The sequence below is a fragment of the Ischnura elegans genome, chromosome 3, assembly GCF_921293095.1.
Source record: "Ischnura elegans chromosome 3, ioIscEleg1.1, whole genome shotgun sequence".
NCBI lineage: Eukaryota > Metazoa > Arthropoda > Insecta > Odonata > Coenagrionidae > Ischnura > Ischnura elegans.
Window position 1 is genome coordinate 20,856,095 of NC_060248.1, and position 21,063 is coordinate 20,877,157.

General features: G+C 38.4%; 1 protein-coding gene across 2 annotated transcripts in view; it reads right to left on the reverse strand.

Annotated features, from left to right (window-relative positions):
* Nucleotides 1–21,063, reverse strand: part of LOC124155528 (sushi, von Willebrand factor type A, EGF and pentraxin domain-containing protein 1-like) — a 64,106-nt gene that overhangs the window by 10,894 nt on the left and 32,149 nt on the right. The window contains exons 13-21 of one of the 2 annotated variants that reach the window (XM_046529428.1): nucleotides 18,671–18,762; nucleotides 14,619–15,155; nucleotides 13,046–13,172; nucleotides 10,821–11,072; nucleotides 10,558–10,740; nucleotides 7,758–7,919; nucleotides 6,764–6,867; nucleotides 5,576–5,714; nucleotides 175–302 (exon numbers count right to left, since the gene is read on the reverse strand). In XM_046529428.1, coding sequence (XP_046385384.1) covers nucleotides 175–302; nucleotides 5,576–5,714; nucleotides 6,764–6,867; nucleotides 7,758–7,919; nucleotides 10,558–10,740; nucleotides 10,821–11,072; nucleotides 13,046–13,172; nucleotides 14,619–15,155; nucleotides 18,671–18,762 — 1,724 coding nt within the window. Of the gene's footprint in view, nucleotides 1–174; nucleotides 303–5,575; nucleotides 5,715–6,760; nucleotides 6,868–7,757; nucleotides 7,920–10,557; nucleotides 10,741–10,820; nucleotides 11,073–13,045; nucleotides 13,173–14,618; nucleotides 15,156–18,670; nucleotides 18,763–21,063 lie in introns of both variants that reach the window. The other variant, XM_046529427.1, reaches the window with a different exon arrangement.

Sequence of the window (21,063 nt, forward strand, 5' to 3'; positions counted from 1 at the left end):
ATAATTCCACCAACATAGAGGAAACACCTTCAGGCAGGGTGAAAAGTCATGACACAATAAAAATTTCTGAAGAAAATATTAAACACATTCACAAAACAATTTAAAAACAACAAAAATCTGCAGTCTATTATAAAAAGGTAGATCCAATACATACCAATTTTACCAAAAAATTACCTCACAATTCAGGCCTGTAAAGTCTTGAGAGCATGAACATAAGTAAGATGTGCCATTAGATGAACATAATCCCCCATTTAAGCAAGGCTCAGTTAAACAAGCATCATCTTGTAATTCACAGAAAGTTCCTGTAAAAAAATTATTTCACGCGATGAAATAAAATTTCATTCCACTCTTCTCTACAAGAAAAAATATGAATCTTAGTCTGACTTATGATTGAAAAATGAAAATCAATCAAATGGAAAATAGATATTTTATGCTTGATTCTGAAAAGTTAATGTCACTTGACTGAAAGGACATACTGAGAGACTATCCTCCAGAATTACTGGAGACATAGTATTTTGTTCTAATCAAAGTTGCCCAAAAAAAGTAAATTTTCCACTCTTAAAAATTTACTGATTGAATACCAACAGCTTTTCAACTACTGTATAAATGAATGATTCATACATGGGGCTCAATAAAATGGTTATGGAATGATAATCCCTAAAAGTTAACCTTTCCTTTATAATCCATCTGAAACCACAACCTCATGTAAAGAAATATTTAACCCTTATGACGAGAAATGATTCCTTCTTCAAAATACATATTGGTATTCACTGACTAACTCACCTACTTGAAATTCAAAGGTCAATAACCCAATCTGGTTTTCACCTATGGTATTAAATCAACAATACATATTTTTAGACAAACATCTAAGTTTGAGGAGCAGGTCAGCTACTTAGAACAGCATCCTTCTTAAAATCAGATCATAGGTGGTAAATCAAACCATAGGCCTATATCTCAAAAATTGAAAGTTTTTTCCACTAAAAATAGTGTCTAGAATCACTGGGGGAAAGACAGCAAAAATGATTCAACCTATGTAGATATAACAATGCACATACAAAGGAATGAACGAAAAGGTATCTTGGAAATGCTGATACCAAATGGAAGAGCACCCCGACCAAACGTATGTGGGATCCTCAAGCAAGTGGTTGCCTATGATTTGTATGCAGCAGTCTACACACAACAGAACTAGCTGAGGGTGAATAAACAAAAGGGTGTCCTGGAATTAATTCTAGGAAATGCTACTCCCAAATGAGGGAGTGCCTCATGATAGCCTCCGCACTGTGGGTTGCAGGACAGAAGATAGGCCTTGGTAAGGTACGGCCTTCATTTGTACATTGTGACACTTCATACTGTTCCTGGGGCATCTCGATATGGGATGCTGAAGGGCAAATGTCTTTCCTTAAGAGAGAAAGCTCAGGTGCTAGAACATGGGGTAAAGAAATGAGAGAAGTCCATAATTTTGTGGTTCATTTCGGTGTAAGACTCAAATCGATGACATCCTGAAGCAGGAGGAGGCTGAGTGGTCAACAGGATGGTTGCAAAATCTTGATGAAAAAATGTGAAAAGATGAAAGAAAGATTTTGATACATCTTGACAATGCTCCTATCCATTTTGACACATAGTTAAAACATTTCAATTAATTTTTAATCCTCAAAGCACCACATGGACCAAGGCATCAATAAAAACTTCAAGGTCATCAACAGGCTCTTATTTTTAAAAGTATACTATTAAAAGTTGACCATCGTCACACTTCTGTGGTTAATTTGATTACTGTTCTTAACACAATACCTATTTTAGATTGATTGACCAATCAAAAATATAAAATTTATACCATATTTCCTTTCCCTTGGGCTACAACCTTGTCGCGGTGGAAAGGCTTGCACGTTCCTATGACCCCTAGAGCTGCACTGGTGGGATTAATTCTAAATTATTCCCGGTAGGGCCACCCATGCCAGATAGGTCGAAGGGTAGGAGCCAGACGAAAGGTAGTCCACGTGATGGTGTCACGTGAAAAACACTGTTGGAATGGAAGTGGGAAACCCTACCAACTATCTCTTCCCTGAACACATGGAGTACAACCAAATGAGCCTCGGAATCTCATCGCCCGGGACCCGTCCGCAAAGGGCGGGTGTCGGGCACGGCAGCGAGGTCGGCAAGGTCCTCGGGGTCGTCAACATGCGAAATCCTTGCAGAGACTTATCATCATCACCATCAGCAGCAGCAGCAATGAAGAAAGAAGAAAAGAAGACCAAGAAGATGGAGAAGAAGAAGTCGGCTGTAAATGTAGGGACGTGGAATGTGAGGACTATGATGAGGGCGGGGAAATTAGAAAATATCAAAAGGGAAATGGATAAAGGGAGGATAGACATCTTAGGATTATGCGAGGTGAAGTGGAGGGATGGGGGGGACTATTGGAGTGATGGGTATAGGGTTATATATAGTGGAGGGGAAGAATGCCAGTGAGGGGTAGCTTTAGTATTAAACGGGAAGATGGGTAAGCGTGTGGTAGGTATAAACCAGGTAAGCGATAGGGTTCTGGTGGTAGAAATTGAGGCGCGGCCCACCAACCTTGTGGTGGTCCAGGTTTACATGCCCACTAGCAAGCATAGGGAGGAAGAAGTAGATGAGGTGTATGAACAGCTCGAGGAAATAATTAGAGACACACCGGGTAAGAAAAATCTGGTAGTGATGGGGGACTGGAACGCGTCAGTCGGGGAAGGTAGGGATGGAAATGAAATAGGAGAATTTGGATTAGGAATTCGAAACGACAGGGGCGAGAAAGTAGCAGAATTTTGCAAGAGAAACAAGTTATTCATCACAAACACGTGGTTCAAACATCATAAAGTGCGAAGGTACACATGGAAAAGTCCAGGGGATGTGGGGAGATATCAAATAGACTACATTATGGTAAGACAGAGGTTTAGGAATAGTGTGAAAAACTCGCGCAGCTTCCCAGCAGCAGATGCGGATTCAGACCACAATTTAGTACTTATGAAATGCAATTTAGGATTCAAAAGGCTCATGAAAGGCAGGAGGGTGAGGAAATGGAATGTAGAAGCACTGAAGGGAATTATGAGGAGAGAATATCAGGAACTAGTGGACACTAGTATACGGGAGATTGAAAGTACCAAGACGGTAGAGGAAAGATGGGATAATATAAAAACGGGAATAGTCAAAGCGGCGGAGAAGTCAATTGGTTACGTTGACAGTAGAAGGATAAAGAAGCCGCGGATAACGGAGGCAATGGTAAATGAAATGGAGGAGAGGAGGAAGTGGAAGAACGTGGACACAGAACAGGGCAAAAGAATGTATAGGGAATTGAATAATCGATTACGACGTGAAACTAAGAGGGCAAGGGAGGCTTGGTGGAAAAGAAAGTGTGAGGAAATGGAAAAGTTCCAGAAGGATGGAGAAGTAGGCGCGTTGTACGCCAAAGTTAAGTCGCTATCGGGCTGTAAAAGAGGACAACCCATGTCTAAAATTAAGGCTAAAGATGGAAGGATGCTAACCGAGCGAGAAGAGGTACAGAGTAGATGGAAGGAATACGTGGAGGACCTGTATGACGGAATAAACAGACCAGAGAGACTGACTCTAGAGGAGGAAAGTGCAGTGGAGGAGGATAATCTTGGGCCGGAGATATTAGATTCGGAAATAGAGAGAGCACTTCGTGATATGAAGGCTAGGAAAGCAGTAGGCATGGACAATATCCCATGTGAGCTTCTGAAGAATCTAGGGAAGGAAGGTAAGAAAAGGTTTTTTGAACTAGTGCGCAGGATCTACGAGGAGGGATGTTGGCCGGAAGATTTCGTGAAGACGGTTTTAATTCCGCTTCCGAAAAAGAAGAAAGCTGTGGAATGCGGAGATTATAGGACTATCAGCCTAATATCGCATGCGGCGAAAGTGGTGCTGAGGATATTGAACAGACGAATGGAGGCGAGGGCAAACGAATATTTGGGCGAAGATCAATTTGGTTTCAGAAAAGGGAAGTCAACTCGTGATGCAATAGCAATAATGAGGTCCATCGTGGAGAGGAGGCTAGAATATGACCAGGACGTATATGCGTGTTTCGTTGATTTTGAAAAAGCGTTTGATAGGGTGAACTGGGTGAAGTTAATGGATATTCTCCAGAGAATGGGGGTAGATTGGAGGGATAGACGACTGATTCGTAATCTGTATATGGCCCAGACTGCACAAGTGAGGGTAGCGGACGGAGAATCCGGGTGGGCAGGCATTGGCCGAGGTGTGAGGCAAGGCTGTCCTCTTTCGCCGCTGCTCTTTAACGTGTACGCTGAGGAGATGGTAAGGGAAGCGTGGGATGAGTTAGAAGCTGGAATAAAAGTGGGAGGAATGATGTTCAAATCAGTGAGATTCGCAGATGATCAGGCGCTGATTAGCCAGTCAGCGAGGGGGCTTCAGGCTCTAGTGGATGCGTTATACGAGCGCTGCGAGGAGTATGGGATGAGGATTAATCACAAGAAAACTAAGGTTATGCGGTTTTGTAAAGCATCACGAGCGAGGAATGTGAGACTCAAGATAAAGGTGGGTGATGAAAAACTTGAGCAGGTTGAACAATTCAACTATTTAGGCAGTACGTTAGAGGAAAACAGATACAGTAGTAAGGACATCAGGAAGAGAATTGCATTAGCGAAGGAGGCGTTCATGAACAGGAAGGAGCTTCTAAGAGGATCGTTATGTAAGAGTTTAAAGAAAAGGTTAGTGAAGAGTTTGATCTGGAGTGTAGCTCTCTACGGTGCGGAAACGTGGACACTGAGGAAGGAAGACGAGAGAAGATTGGAGGCATTCGAGATGTGGGTATGGAGAAGAATGGAGAGGGTGAAATGGACGGAGAGGAAAAGGAATGACGAAGTGCTGGATATGGTTGGCGAGGAGAGACAGCTTTTAGATGAGATACGGAGGAGACAGAAGGTATGGATGGAGTTGGTGCTTAGCGGTGAGGGGATGTTGAAAATGGTGTTAGAGGGTAGAATGTTAGGGAAACGAGGGAGGGGAAGGAAAAGAATAGGATTTCTAGATAGATTGAAAGAGAGTAGGCCTTACTGTGAGTTAAAGAAGGCAGTGCTGGAAGGAAAGGGAGGCTCCCAGATCACTTCTTGCGTACTCCATGGAAACCTACCTTAATCGGTAGAATACTATAATAATAATAATAATAATAATAATAATACCATATTTAACAGCATTGTTAACTTTGTTTGACACTGAATTTTCACCATAGATAGAAGATGTTACTCATGGCTGGTAGTTAAAGATTAGGTAGTTAGACATTTTGTTAAATAATGCTGGCAAAAGACCTGAACATATTAGCAGTGATTTTTTGCTGACTGTAGATCTTGAGGTTGACATGGAAGAAATTATTAAAGTACTCTTTGTGTCTTGTAGATGGCTTTTTTCAAATATCTGATGAAATAAAAACTTTCATCAAAGAGACACCTTAACGTTTAACATCTTTTCTATTTTACCATTTATTATGGCTTGGAGTGGCCAACCCCTCTCTTCTCTACCTTGTCCCTTGATCCACCCCTGTAGTAGATACATATAGTGGGTCTGAAATGCTTACCTGTGTAACCATCAGGGCAGCTACAGTAATATCCAGGGGTCGATAGAGGAATGCATGTGGCACCATTTAGACAAGGCAGTGTGAGACAACCGTTGAATGGAAGGATAACCCCAGCACTCTCTTCATCACCTTCTTCATGCTGAAATCCATGAGGTTGAAATTGCGTTGAAATAATAAAACAAAAGAAAGGCCTTTAAAATGCATAAATAATATTAATGCACACAATCAGATAAGTTCAAGAACCTCAGGGGTGACTGTGGAAGCTGTGAAAGGCTGTGAGGAATACTGGGATCCAAGCATTGCATGAGGGAAAGTGTTAAAGAAATTTATTTAAAATGTTAGGAAAAAAACGAAAAGAGAGGCAGAGAAGTCAAATTTTATGGTGGGTGGAAATCTGAAGAAAGTGCTCTTGAGGAAAGTCTGATTTATTATTTATTTTGATAGAGTTTGAAAAATATAAAGACCTGTATTTTTTGATTTTTCAATCCAATGCCTATTGAATCAGCTATTCATTGTAAAAAAGACAACGGGATTGGCGTGAAAATGTAACCCTCTCTGTGGCTGCGAACGTGGTTTAATGTCTTAATGTCTCTGAATGCTCCATTGCCTTTAATTGATAATGCATGGCAGTTAGAGAGAGAAAGACTTGCAGCATTTGATATTTTTTTATTGAATGAGACATGCATAAGGGCAGGTAGAGATGACTTTTGGGTTGGTGGGAATGAAGAGGTACACTGTACCTGATACAAAAATCATTCAATCAGATGTTTACAGGCATGAAGCACTATTATTAATGAATAGTCTCCAGCTGCACTTGGAGGAGGTTTTTATCTGGAACTGTACCAGGGGTATTAATTTACAGAGCATAAATTGGCTTCAGGCGATGCCTTCCAAACCTCTATGATATCTCTAATGGGTAATCCATGCTATTTGGGAGGCTTCCCTCTACATGCTTCAGGAATAGCCCCTGCTTTTCGTATCACTTATGTTAAAAGTATTTGATGACTAATAATTTTAGCACAACTGGATGAATCAAGCAATTTTCCAATACAATGCGTCATCATCAAGGAAATTCACCATGCATGATCAGTTTTTAATAAAATAACACTATAATTTTGAATCTCCGCATCAATCACTCATATTCACTTGTGAGAAGTTCTCACAAGTGATATGCATTGCACACACCTCCTTCATACAAAAAGTTTTCCCTGTATTGTGTTGAAAATAACCAGCTGGGCATAAGTAGCAAGGCTGAACCCCACTTTCTGAAATTGTTCCTGCCAGACAAATATCTGAAAGAAAACATCAATACCTTTAGCAAATGGTTATTAAAAAATATGCCAAAGAAAATGAATCTAAACACAACAAATAAAACTTTATCTCATTCTGTATGCCTCTGCAAAACATTTATCTGGTTTTCATTTAAAGTCTCAGCTGAGTTGTAAAATGTGGTATATAAGCAATAAAGTGATTTGCAATAATACTAAGAGATAAAAATAAGGTATTCCATTCATTACTGACAAAAGAGTCACTCTAGATATACCATCCTAGTTTTGCCATATTGCACCCTGTAATGCTATCCTGCACACCAAGCAATAGTTGAGCCTTTGATGTGTTGTTGGTGGTATGTCCTTGTATTGTAAGGGGAGGAGGATAAATCCACTGAGGAAAACATGCTTTGGTAGCTTGAGTGGTAAAGTAGCTGTTGAGATTCAGGTATTGAAATCAGTCTAGCCTCTGAAATATTTTGAACAATGCAGGCTTCTCTCTAATATTAAATATAGCCAGGGTTTCCACTAATTTGGGCCTACCCAAAAAATAAATCCTGGAGTTGCCCCTGCATGACAGATTAATGAGGAGTTTTACGTCATATCTTTCATGAACTAAAGAGAAATTGGAAGCATTTGCCTCCAACATAACATTATCTGTCCACTTTGGAGGTGGCGGGGAAGTGTTCTGACCTCTTCAGCATTAGTATTGTCTAAATTTCTGCTCTCAATAAGGATGAGATAATAATTTTTATTACTGCTTTGTAATGAGAAATTAGATGAAGTTTATGGATTATAAATCACAACAATTGATACTCTAAGGAATATTTCAATATCACCTTTAACAAATCAAGTCGCTCTTAATTGTTAAAAAATTGTATCAAGTATTGAATCTGCGACCTTTAAGCTCTTACCTTGGCACAGATTTTTTCCAATAGCTCCACGGGAAATAGTAGTTGTGTTCTCAGGACATTTGGAGCAATTGAGTGAGCCCCGGTGAGATGCAAAGTACCCTTTTGGGCAAGTGGTACAAGGAAGAAGACCATCCACTGAGTAAGTCCCAGGATCACATTCAGCTGCAATAAAAAGAAATTAACTTCTTACTCCATAGCTACTAAAGGGGTTATTGCTTGATGTCAAATCTACAACAAACAATGAGTTTTTATTGAATATGCCTGAATGCAAAGGTATTCTAAATGGAGAAAATTACCGTAGCGTGTGGTGAGTTCAAATGCATTTTGACGTATAATCATTGATTTCTAATTAGTCGCTTGATGAATATGCTCAACTATTAAGCTCAAAAACCTATGACTTTGGATTAAAATTTTAAAAATAAATACATAGTCAATTCTTCTAGATAGAAATTGTTTACATGAAAATCACTAGCTAACAACATTCCATCTCACTCCACTCAGAGTGGCGAGTTTGAACACGAGTTGCAAATGCATTTCTTTTTTGGTACTGCCCAGGTAAAGTAACTCCTGAGAAGAGTGTAGAAACAAAAATTCCATATATGTATTACATATGTAGGACTTATCATCAATAACAGCCTTCACATTTGTTAGTCATTTAGATGGTAACTGGTTTGAGCTTCCAAATTAGGTGTTTATGCACCGCAAAATTATCACTTTTACACAAACACATATACTATACACATAATAATAACTATGGATGGTCGGATCGGATACCTCGGATCCAAATATCTGCAGATATTGCCCTTCACTGGATACTTCGGATCGAAATTTGCTGAAGACATCGGATCTGGATCCGAAATTTTAAATTAATACTTCAGTGAATGCAGCGATCCATGAGAGAGAGTGGAAAGAGTTCTGATCCTCTCTCTGCATGTGCCGTCACACTACGATGCTTGTCCTGAACTCACAAACCATTTTGCTTAAATCTCTCGTAGGGGTTATGCAACAGAATTGCAGTCATAAAAATTTTAAGGCAAAATATGATAGCCATAGGTGTCTCTTCCCAAGCGATTGAACAACCATTGGGGGAATCTCATCATCGTAGGATAATAACCATGTCAAAAGTAACTACGTCGCAGGTTTCAGAAAACCACCCTCAACCCTCCATCAGCCCATGCCTCTGATGTTTTCTTTTCGTCTCCGAGATCATACAGACCATAATTCATTGTCTTTGAAGGAAAATATCAAGTTACACGAGAACAATCGAAGGGTGTATTATTCCTACCCCATCTCATCAACTGACCTTTTTCAGCCTACCTGCTTCAATTCTCCATTTCTGGAGGACAAATGCTAGGTGAATGACTTTCTGGGCCTGAATCTATTGGGACATCGATGTCTTGATAGCTTCGGCAATTGAATGACATAAGTGAGATTTAAAAACGAATGAGACCAAATGCGATGCATTTCTGACAATATTTTAGTATTTTCCTGCTCCAATTGATTGCCACTAAGCTTTCTAGTTACTACTACATTATACTAATATTCAACATTGTCAAGAAAAGCACAATTTTCAAAGAAACAAGTGTAGCATTAGCCCAATCAAGTAGAGATGGACTGGAAACGACAATTGCATATATCACGTAGCTGGCCTGGCTTTGCTTTGAAGGCTAAGACGTCACAAAATGTCAAGATCTGACATGTTCATCCTTGACTCCCTCATTCGTAGTCTCGTTCCTTGAAAGATGGAGGGATCGCACTCCTTCTCCTCCACTTCTCCTTTACGCGCTTCTGCTACCCACCCCTTCCTCCCAAGATCGCTGAGCGGTCTTCTCTGTTTCCGCACCTTGTCGCACGTGAAGTCAGTTTTGTTCTAAACGTTGTCAATTAAGTCTCAGATTGCCCAGCTGCAATTTAATTTAAAGATCTATTGGTATTTTTTTATTGAACATTTTAATTGAGATAAGGAGAGTTTAACATATGTCATGTGCGTTCACTATGGAGTGAAACCATTGTAAGTGCAAAATCCACCTCACCACAACTGAAGTATTTTCGAGTGAAACACAAGTCTGTATGGGACGAGGAAGTGACAAAATTGGGGGAAATGTGCAATAGGAAAATTTGAATTCTGCCAAATAACTTGAAAGCTTATAAAAATAATTTTTAATCAGTTAAAATATTAAAATGTGTATGAAAATATAAATAGCATTCCTTTGATCCAGTGGTAGTGATTAATAACATATTAGCATAACTAAATTGCTTCATAAAAGAAAGAAAAATATCAAAAAATCATGACTTTAACAAAGATTTCATTGAAAAATAAAGTTTTTCAATTGTTTAAGTGTTAAAGTTAGTTGTAAATCATCTACTTAGTACCTTGTTTTTCAAACATTTCTCCCCCTGGCTTTGGACGCTCCACCCGAACCAAATTTCTGGCTACCCCACTGCTTTGATCACATGTGCCCAGAAGAAACTTGAATAATTAATTTGTTTTATAGCAGGAAATTAAAAATGCATTTGGATCCAAAAATATCTGATGATCCGATACCTGAAATCAAGTATCCGATCCAGATCTGAAAAAAATCCTAGATCCATCCATCCATAGTAATAACACAAAAACATTTCTGATACTCTCACAAATATCTGACCAATAATTGCTCAACACTATCATACCTCCATATTTGTACCATGGTGAATGATTGATTCCGTAAGAGCATTCCTCTCAAAAGTGTAAGCAAGTGATTAAATGTATTTAAAAATTACAACATAATTAAAAATCAATATATATAGATATAGTACACACCAATACAATCTGTAATGGATGTAGCCTTTCTTCTAATCTTGTTTCTAGATCCAAAATTAGTGGAGTAGCCCTCTGGGCATTGATGGCAGAAAGACTGACCTTCAAGGGGCTGATAAGTACCTTTCTTGCATATCACACATTCTTCTTCAAATTCATCATGATGAGTGCCAGGTGGACATTTAACTTCATGAAAAAGGAAAGGAGTAAAATTCAATTGACTCCATGCAAAATCGTCTTCAAATTCCATCACTATATATACTTACCACATATGTTATTAACCATCACACTGCCATTATCACATGCTTTTTGTGGCTCTTCGAATCCCACACGGCTTCTAAGTTCTTTGAAGGATGCAGTAGACTCTCCCTTTGTGGATACATTGGAAATTTGAACCTTGATATCAAAATCACCTCTGTTTACAGCCTCCTGAATGGACAGCTGAACCTTTTCCATAATAGCTCTCATGGTAGCTTCATTATTTGTTTGATTTCCATGTGTTCCATTTCCAAGTTTTCCTGAGTTCAAAACATAAATTGATAGAGCCAAACATAAGTACATATTTATTTTATATATTCGTCATAATTTAATAATATCATCAATTGGAATTGCTAGCTCGGCGAGTTTCAGCCATAGAGTTATGTAAAGTATATAGAAGGTTCAGTATGGCAGCAGGAACAAGCTGCCAATATTGAACATAGAGGAGTATAATCTTGTGCTAGGGATCTTAGACTCAGATATCAAAAGAGCCCTCCATGATACAAAGGATAGGAAAGCAGTGGGGATGGACAATATCAGGTGTTAGTTTCTGAAGAATCCTGGTAAGGATGGTAAGAGAAGGTTTTTTGAACTTGCATGCAGAATCCATGAGGTGTCTATGTCAGAGGTAGGGCCAGATTTAGGATGTAGGTGGCCCAAGGCCGGGAGGCCCAATGTTTCAAGGTGTTGCAATAACAGGAAATACAAGTAACACAATTTGAAGCAATGTGTTTTTTAACAGCAGCATTAACCATTTATTAACGTCAATGTTGACGACTGCATGTTAGCCAAAAAACAACCTGGCTTCTCTTCGAATCCCCTCATACATGATGGTTTTTTTCTTCTCTTTTTCCAGTTTGTGAGATTAACCACTATATTGGCGGAACAATTATGTTTGGTGGGTGGCCCAGGGCCTGGATGGAGGATTACATGAAAATGGTCCTAATTCCCCTACCAAGAAAGAAGAAAGCTGTAGATTGCAGAGATAATAGGATTATGTATTAACCTAACAAGGCATGAGGCAAAAGTTGTTCTGAGTATTTTAAACAGATTAATAGAGGTGAGGGCAAACAAGCATTTTGGCAACAGTTTGTTTTCAGGAAAGGGAAGTTAACCTGAGATGCAATAGCAGTAATAAGCTTCCTGGTGAAGAAGAACCTAGAATATAACCAGGACATGTGATTTTGAAAAAGCTTTGATAGGGTGGACTGGGTGATGCTAATAGAGATCCTTGTGAAAATAGTTGCAAATTGGAGGGACAGATGACTCATGGGGATGTTGAAAACAGTCTTAGAGGGTAGAATGTTGGGTAAATGAGGGAGAGGAAGGAAGAGAATAGGATTTTCAGATGAAATGAAAGGGAGTAGGCCTTTTTGTAAATTGAAGAGGGAAGTTCATGAGGAGAAAGGATACTTCCAAAATGCATTGCAAACCAACCTAAATGGGTAGAGTACTTTGACAATATTTATTATAATTATTTGGTAATGGAGTTCCGTTCTCCATATACATAATTCATTTTCAAGATTTAATAAACAAAAAAAAGCTAAGTAGACAAAGGGTCAGGCAAACAGAAGCGAAGCGTTTTATTTGCACAACATATGCTACATAATTCTCTCCTAGTAAGAATCACTATCACTCATTTTCTGCCTGAAAATTAATACATCTGATTGATCTTTCTGCATCGTTAGATGCTCTCTCTACCCTCTTCTACCAATGCCCTTTGCAATAAAAAAATTATAATTGCAAGTGAAAACATGGCTCCCAAATGTTATAGTATGGAGTAAAAATGTAAGGGTTCATGATATGAAATGTTTTCTTCAGGCCCTCGGGAAGTGATATTTTGTTAAATTCATGTTTATTAAACATGTATGAAATGACATTATTATGTCAAAGAAAGTTCAAGTATTTAATAGATCAATCGCAATGGATAATGCCATACACAACTGAATAATCTTCACTCTAAACAGAATACTACCCTGGCTACATAGAAAGCTGGTCCTCAGGTATTTCTTATTTATTCTCTCTTATTTTCTTTTGATTTAAAACTGTTGCCACACAAAACTTTTGGAACTGAAATGTCCTTGTCTTTTCATGTTTTACTAGAAGTTTAAAAAATTTCAAGTAGAAATAGATGTAATACCTACATACAACTGATTTTAACCACAGAATTTTTATTAGAAGCTATCATTTTGATATGCAATATCATACTGAAGGAATTTACAGGGGAACTGACCAACCATCTTGAAGTAGACTCCAACACCCGGTGATTTCCTATCAGATTCCTCTGACTCCTCTGATACTTCATAATCATATTCATCTTCACTTTCTTCTTTATCAACTTTTGAGCCTTCTGAAGAGTCCTAGAAAAGAGTTTCTAAAATCAACCTATGACCCCACAAATATTACCATGTTAAATGTTTCTTTCATAATAAATTTCAGCATAAAGTAGAACTGCTAATTTACCCAGTCAAAGGGATAGCAAAGTCTTAACTCTGTCAATCGTTGTATTTGTTAACTTGAATTTACTTTTTTTTGTTATGGTCTACATATATGCATAAACCATCAGGTAGCCAAATGATTATGCTCTAAAATATTCCCTCTTACTTTTTACGGCCAGTATTTGAGCTTAAATGCGGGAAATTTTGAGTATGGTGACCAATCAATTTAAATGATTGCAAATACGTATTTAATAAAGGATCAGAACTGAGCTTATAGCCAAATTTTTTCCCATTGGGCTCTGCATGACCAAGTCATTGACAAATAAGGTGATTCACGTAGTGCAGAAGTAGTGACTCACTCACGACCTCAACCTTCAGATGGTGAAAGAGAAGAAAGTCATGATACAATACATGGTAAGATATTATGGAACACTCTCACTCAGCAATTCAGCAAGAAGGTTGCTTGTTTAGGTGAGGGTAGACCTCACCCTGGGCAAAGCCATAAGCGTGTAATTTTCATGCATTCAGAACAGGGGGACCAGTTCCTTTCCTTGGGTCACCTCACCTTTTGAGGATTATTTATAAGGGCATCCAAAGGATTGGAACCTGGGACCCTTCAGTCAGCAGTCAAGAGCTACACCCACAAGGCTACCATACCTTCCTATAGTAGTGGCAATCGGATGTTAAATAAATTAACCCTTGGATAACCAATGATCTGTCCGTGCACCAATTAATCAGCTCTCCTCTTACCCACCCCTACTCCCACTCATTATCACGTACATACTCATTATGGCAATCATGATCCAGATCAGAATTGAAACATTTTGCAGACACTATGGATTCAACGCAGCAGAAAAATTTATTAACTTTTGAATCTTCTGAGAGCTTCTGACACTGTCACTCCATAAGCAAAAAATCATGTAAGAAATTTTATGATACTGCCATATTAAAAATCATCAATTAAAAAATTTCAATTCTTTATAAAAGAGGGCACAAATTGCATACAATATTTATGAGAACTAGACAGCAGCAGTCTCAGGCAATGACTTAAAATAGGTACAAAGTAGCATCCGTGGCTTCCCATCTTTAGAAATTGGAATTTTCAGTCCTGACATAAACAATTGTTAATGAAGACGTTCACAACCATTAAAAAAACCATTGCAATTGGAAAATATTCCCCTCAACCAGGAATATATAACCACAAACTTTTGGTTTTCTGGGACACTGAGCAGACTACTACAACATACAGTTTCCTTGATTGGGCTTTTAAAAAGTCTTTATTTTTTTAGGATCTTGCTGTAAGTTCCTGGGAGAGTAAAAATAATAAAAGTGAATACATGGATTTTTATCTTCCCAGAATTTACTCACCTCTGAAGGATATTCTTCAACACTCCGCCTGGTCCTATTGCTTTGATGCTTAATTTCAGAAGTTTCCTTAGGTCCAGCTGGTTTTTTAGCTCTCCTTGCCTCTCCCTCGGTACCATTCCTGCCTTTACCAAATTCTTTCATTTTTCTCTGCTTACCCCCTCTCCTGCTCCCCTGCTGCTCCCTCCGTCTTCCCCCAGCCCGCCTTGCCTCCCCTCCTTTCCCCTCCTCTTTTGTGCCCCCCCTCTTTCCCTTCACTCGTACTTTGTCTCTCAGTTTCCTTTTCCTGGCACCCTTTCCTGAGCCACTCCTCCGGCCTTTTCGAGCTTGTTGTCCATCCCTTTCCTTTCCCTCATTCGTCACTCCATTCGCTAGGGATGAACTTGAGGGTATTAAATGTCCTCCAATGCCTGATTCTGGAACAAAGTTATCACAAACTTTTTCTAAGTCACCAATGATTTCACATTGAAGCCCAGTAGATCCAGTGCCACATATCTCGGCTAACTTTTGTGAAATCTCTTTCCTTATTGTATCCTCGACCTAAAATAATGAAAAAGTTACCAAAATTAGGAACTATGTTTCCATATTCAAGTATTTTCATACATGTGAATACAGTTACCATAAATTTGATGAGTAAGCTGAAATTAATTGAATATAGCATCCAAAAACAAGATAATTTTGATTAGCATTTGCATTACTTCTAAGAAGAGCAAGAGAGGATGAGGATAGAGGATGTTATACTACTAATTCCCTAAATATTTCCTCATTCAATTTTCTTTTACCCTTGCCACAGAAAAATTCTTCAAGTCAATGTTAATCAGTGCTGGCCTACAAGATCTCATGAATAGAATGAGCTAGAGTTTGGTTCATGCTTCTGTCTTTGCTGCACTCTCTAGCAGTTTTTGACAATGAAACTTTTTCATCATGGAGAAACTAAGGGTTGATAAGTGTTGGAGTTATGAAAAAAGTTCCAAAATGAGAAGCTAGTTTACTAGTACTCCCCGGCCTCAGTGGTGGCGGGCTAAAGTACTTGCCTGCCAAATAGGAGGTTGTGGGTTTGAGTCCTACCTGGGTTTATTACCTCTACCAAGGGCATGGTTATTTATGACGTTAAATTGTAAACGTATTAATGACCCCGAAGTAAGAGGCCGTATAGAGCTGTTTTTAGTGGTATGGAAATAAATAAATAGTAGTTTCAGGTTAAATATTTTGGAGTGAGAGGCATTGCCAATAAATGGCTTCAGTCATACCTCAGCAATCGGACACAGGCTGTCTCATTGTCTGTAAATGGCAGTACATATATACTCCTCCAAAAGTACTTCTACCACCGTAGGAGTTCCTCAGGGTTCAATCTTAGGCCCAATCTTATTTTTAATCTACATAAATGATTTAGCTCATTCCCTCAGTAATATTCCAGCTTCTAAAGTCATATTATATGCTGATGATACGAATATTTTACTTTCTTCTCCAACTCAAAATGACATTATTATGAGCTCTAAAAATGCAAATGATAGTATTTTATGTTTGGAAAGGAAATTGCTTAGCTTTTCTACAAAACACACACTTTATTGCCGACTAGTTTCGGTTACACTGTACCATTATCAAGACTAGTGATACACATCAGAATTAGTAGTATATAGTATTTTAAGCTGGTGTACAGCTAACAAATTGATTTTAAACACACAAAAGACACACACTGTTCAATTTTGTGGTAATAGCAATGTTCTCGAGAGCATCCTAATTAGATTGGATAAAAAGTCTATTGAGAATGTGTCCCACACAAAATTCCTTGGTGCATACTTATGTAGTAATATGTCCTATGAGATGAACATTGACTTCTTAGCCAACAAACTAAGTTCAATCTGCTATCTATTAAGACACCTTAGGAACTCTGTTGATTTAAATATTCTTCTTACATTGTATTACGGTATCTTTTATTCTCGAATGTCATACAATATAATTTTTTGGGGCTCATCCCCTCATGCCTCCAAGGTGTTCACATTACAAAAACGTGCAATTAGAATCATTGCAAAAAAACCTTTTGATGCTCCCTCCAAGCCTATTTTTAAAGCACTTAACATTCTTCCACTCCCGTGTGTATATTTATTATCAATTTTAATTTTTGTACGTTATAATCTTGATTTGTTTATGCTCAATTGTGATGTTCACAAATATGAAACTAGGAATTGTAATAACCTTCATTATCATTCCATTAGGACTAACAGATCAAAGCTGGGCCCACACGAGCTAGGCCTCAGAATTTATAATAAACTTCCTGCGCATTTGAAATCAATTCAGTCGATGGAGTCATTCAAAAGGAAGTTAAAATCTTTTCTTCACGAGAAGAATTATTATTCTGTTAACGAATACCTATTTCATTCCTCCTATTAAGCATTAATATCCTGTGAACATACAATTATTTATAATCTATTATATATATATATATGCATTTTTTTCCTTTTATGACGTGTCTTATATCTTTTGCTGTAAGGTCTCTAGACAAAATAAATTATTATTATTATTATTTTTATTATTTTTTTTATGTTTTCACAGCATTTTTGCTGGTTGTAGGCGAGGTACGGGTATCACCAAGTACTCTCGTCTCTTTACTCTGTTTTGAAAAATTTTCTGACAATCCGGCAAGTATTTAAAATTGCTGCTTTTTGTATGGTAATAAACAAGTTTTTCGGCAGTCCAATAGTTTGAAGACCTTGATGGAGTGAATGAGGCACTACTCCTGTGGCGGAGATAATGATGGGTATTATGTGTACTTTATCTGATTTCCACAATCTCTTGATTTCATTTTTAAGTTCTTCATACTTTTCCATTTTGCTGGTGTAGGCTGTAGTGATATTATGCGAATTAGGTACGGTAATGTCTATCAAGTACGTTTCATTGTGAGTTTTATCTTGTACTACTAGATCAGGTCTATTGCTATGGACTGTTTTATCGGTAATAATTGAACGGTCATAATAAATCTTACAGTGGTCGTTTTCAAGGATGGTTTTAGGTGTGTACTTATAATAAGGAACTCCATTTTCTATGAGTTTATACTTCAGAGCTAATTTCTGGTGTATGATGTTGCATATTTGATTGTGACGGTGTAGGTAGTCTTTTTGAGATAAGTTAGTGCATCCACTTGTGATGTGCTGTATCGTCTCAGAGGCATTATCACATTTTCTGCATCTGTCATCCAATAAATTTGGGTTTTTAATTATATATTTTTCATAATTTTTTGTTTTCACCACCTGGTCTTGTATTGCGATCATAAATCCTTCTGTTTCTGGGAAGAGTTGCCCATGCCTGAGCCATGCGTGCGATGCATCTTTATCGATTTCAGGGGCCTCCAGGGCATGAGGGTGTCTTCCGTGAAGGGATTTAGCTTTCCATATTGACATTTTACTGTCTATAGTAACAGTGGTTTCACTAACTTGCATACTTTCGTCAGATATTATTATTAAGGGGAGGGAAGTGCAGCGGCTTTGCGATGATGGTTTCTGAGTGTGTCAGGGAGGAGAGAAGGGGTAGGTTTTGGTATAGCGAAGGGAAGCGATTCTTCTTATCCTCTTATTATTATTATTATTATTATTATTATTATTATTATTAAAAAGGATATGGAGATAAAACTCCAAAGAAAAAATGTCAACAGAGATAACGAATATTCAATCAGCAGCTTTTGGAATCCAACTCTGAAAATAATAATGATTGCCACAGCTAAGTCTTTGTTGATCCACTGTCCCCCACTGCAACAATCAGGACTCACCCAGACTCACCTCACTAGCCCAGCGGAAGAGGGGACAAGATTGTGGCCTCACCTGGGACAGGTAAAACAAAACCTAAGTCAAGCAGTCACCAATCCCACTCCTCCTGATGCGGAGCTTCAACGGCCACTTAAAATTTTTAATCAATAGCCTTGAGAATGGGTGACGAGATGGAACCCAAAATGTTGGTGCTCTTAGATTTTCTTACCCGGGTGGAAACAACCAGAGAAAAGTTTATTTAGAAGTAAAATAATAATCATTTATTGGTAAGCAATGAACTCAAAAATGGCCTACCTGCTGGAATGAAACTGAGTCACTACAAATGGAGTTATCTCCATCCATAAAAATTAATCCATCTTGCTGAAGAGTATTAGGAATAGCAGCAACTGCAGAAAAAATGAGAGGCATAATATGCATTCAGTACACAGCGGTAGACGCTCAATTCAGTGATATTTATCAAACTACTGCCGAACATAGAAGAGGATGTATGTTTGTACATACTTCCAGAATACACTCCATGGCTTTTATACACTGCAACCTTCCTTCCAGAGGACACCTCCAATCAGCAGATATTTTTTTCTCACGCAAGCAGCAGAGTATTAAATTTTTTATGGAAACAGCTTCAAATAGAAGAAACTTAATAGCAAATGCAGAGAGTCGAAAAGAACCATTTTTCTGTCTATGATCTGTTGATGATTTTGGGAATACATACATAATTACTAATAAATGAATTTTTTATCGATTAAATAAATAGTCTTCATGTTTTGACCTCTTATTCAATATACTATTACAGTCAAAAATATGGGCTAAGAATAGTAACTTTATTAAAGTACCCACACTCACTTCACGGCATAGTAAATAGAATAAAATACTTAAAAGATCTGATTTTAAATTTTCAAAAGCAAAAAGTTTAAGAAATGCATTTTATTCTTTGTATACTGTAACAACACAAGGTCGCTGGGTGGTTGTGAGAGCGAGGGCATGAGCGGTTAATAAGGGTTTGTTAAAGACGGAACCCATGCGCGATAGAGTTTACCTGGCCCAAGACCGGCGTGAGTGAGCGACCGGCGGAGGGGGGGAAGGGAGAGGAGAGTGAGGCGGCGGAGAGGAAGTCAGCTGAGAAAGGCACGGGAAAAGAGGGGAAGGAGGGGAGTGCGGTGGCCGCAAGGAGGAGACAGGCGAGTTTTCTCTCTCGATCGCTGACTGCCCAGTAGTGAGGAAGTCGGTGGAATGCTATGCCGGTGGCCAGACAGATGCGGCAAGACGACCGGGCAGTACCAGTAGCCAACTTCACGGTTCCTCCAGAGACCTCAGCCAATGCCACCTGACCTGTAATCGACTTCCCGGTGCCTCCCAAACTCCAGCCAATACCATCGGACCTTCCATCCTACGCTGGTAAACTCTATCGCACTAGGTCATTAAAATTGATTACAGAATTGGGGTGGGCTGGGGTGAAGCGTGGGTTTTCCGTCCTTTTAATTTTTGTCGGGTCGCAACGGCACTTTTGCTTATGTTTCCGTGCTTTAGCTCTCGTAATCTACCCGCAACCGAGCTCAGCCCATGATTTGGTTAGTTTTGTTCAATGAAGGGATTCTTTGTGGCATTGTTTCTTTTTTTTGTTGTTACATGTGGTACCTATTAGATCAATAAATATGATTATGTTAAAAACTTAGAGTCTTTGTGCCTCCGCTCCTATACCTGCCACGTGTTTCAGAGAGAACCTATTTCACGGCCCACCGCCGACGACGCTAGCGCGGCATATTAGTTTGTAGTTCATTGTACCGGAGGGAAGGCGCCCGTACGGTTACAATACCTTTTAAATGATGTAGTAACTGCATTGAGAGATTTGTCATAATTGCAGCTTCTTTGAATAACCAACACCTCTGAATAGTGGACAATATGGTCCCAAGCATTTCCGCCATGGAATGATTTGAATAAACCAATGGCACTAATTCATTTGGCACACCTAGGTTTCATTAATTTACATGAAAATTTTTGCTAAGGACGTGGCATAATTTGAATTTTAAAATCCCTTGCCCTTCCCAGAGAGTGGGGAAACCTTTTCACAAGGCTGCTATTATGAACAGAGGGGCCGTAGTAATAATAAGGATGCTTAATTCAACATTGAACACAATATGGTGTAATAGTCTTCATAAATATGTAAAAGCTAAATGTAAAAAATTCTATTCATTGTATTGCTCTCGAGGTATTCATGTGGTGAATAGAACTAAATTTCCAAGAGTGAAGGGTATAGGTTTATACTTTGGTAATGTGCATTTTCTGGCCTCATAGTGTAGGTGGTTAAAAAGGCAAAGGTTAACTTACAATTAGTCAAAAGAATTTGTTGCTATTGACAGCCTACATTGGGAATGTATCAAATTATTTTAGAACCTTGCATTATATGATGGTGGACATCAGCACCATTTTTATGGCAGTCAAGGTTCACTTTTACATCAATTAGACATTTAAATATATTTTTACCACACAATGTCATGACCCCTAGCTCCTTAAATAATGGTTCATGATGTTCTCAATTAAATCTCTCTTATAACAACTCCAGTTTTCATGCTCTGCAAAATTTTAATCATACATTATAAAACACGCCCTAAAAAAACCAAATAACCTACACATTAGAGTATTGTGAATTGGGTAATTCAACGGTAAGCCAAACCAGATGATTAGAAAGA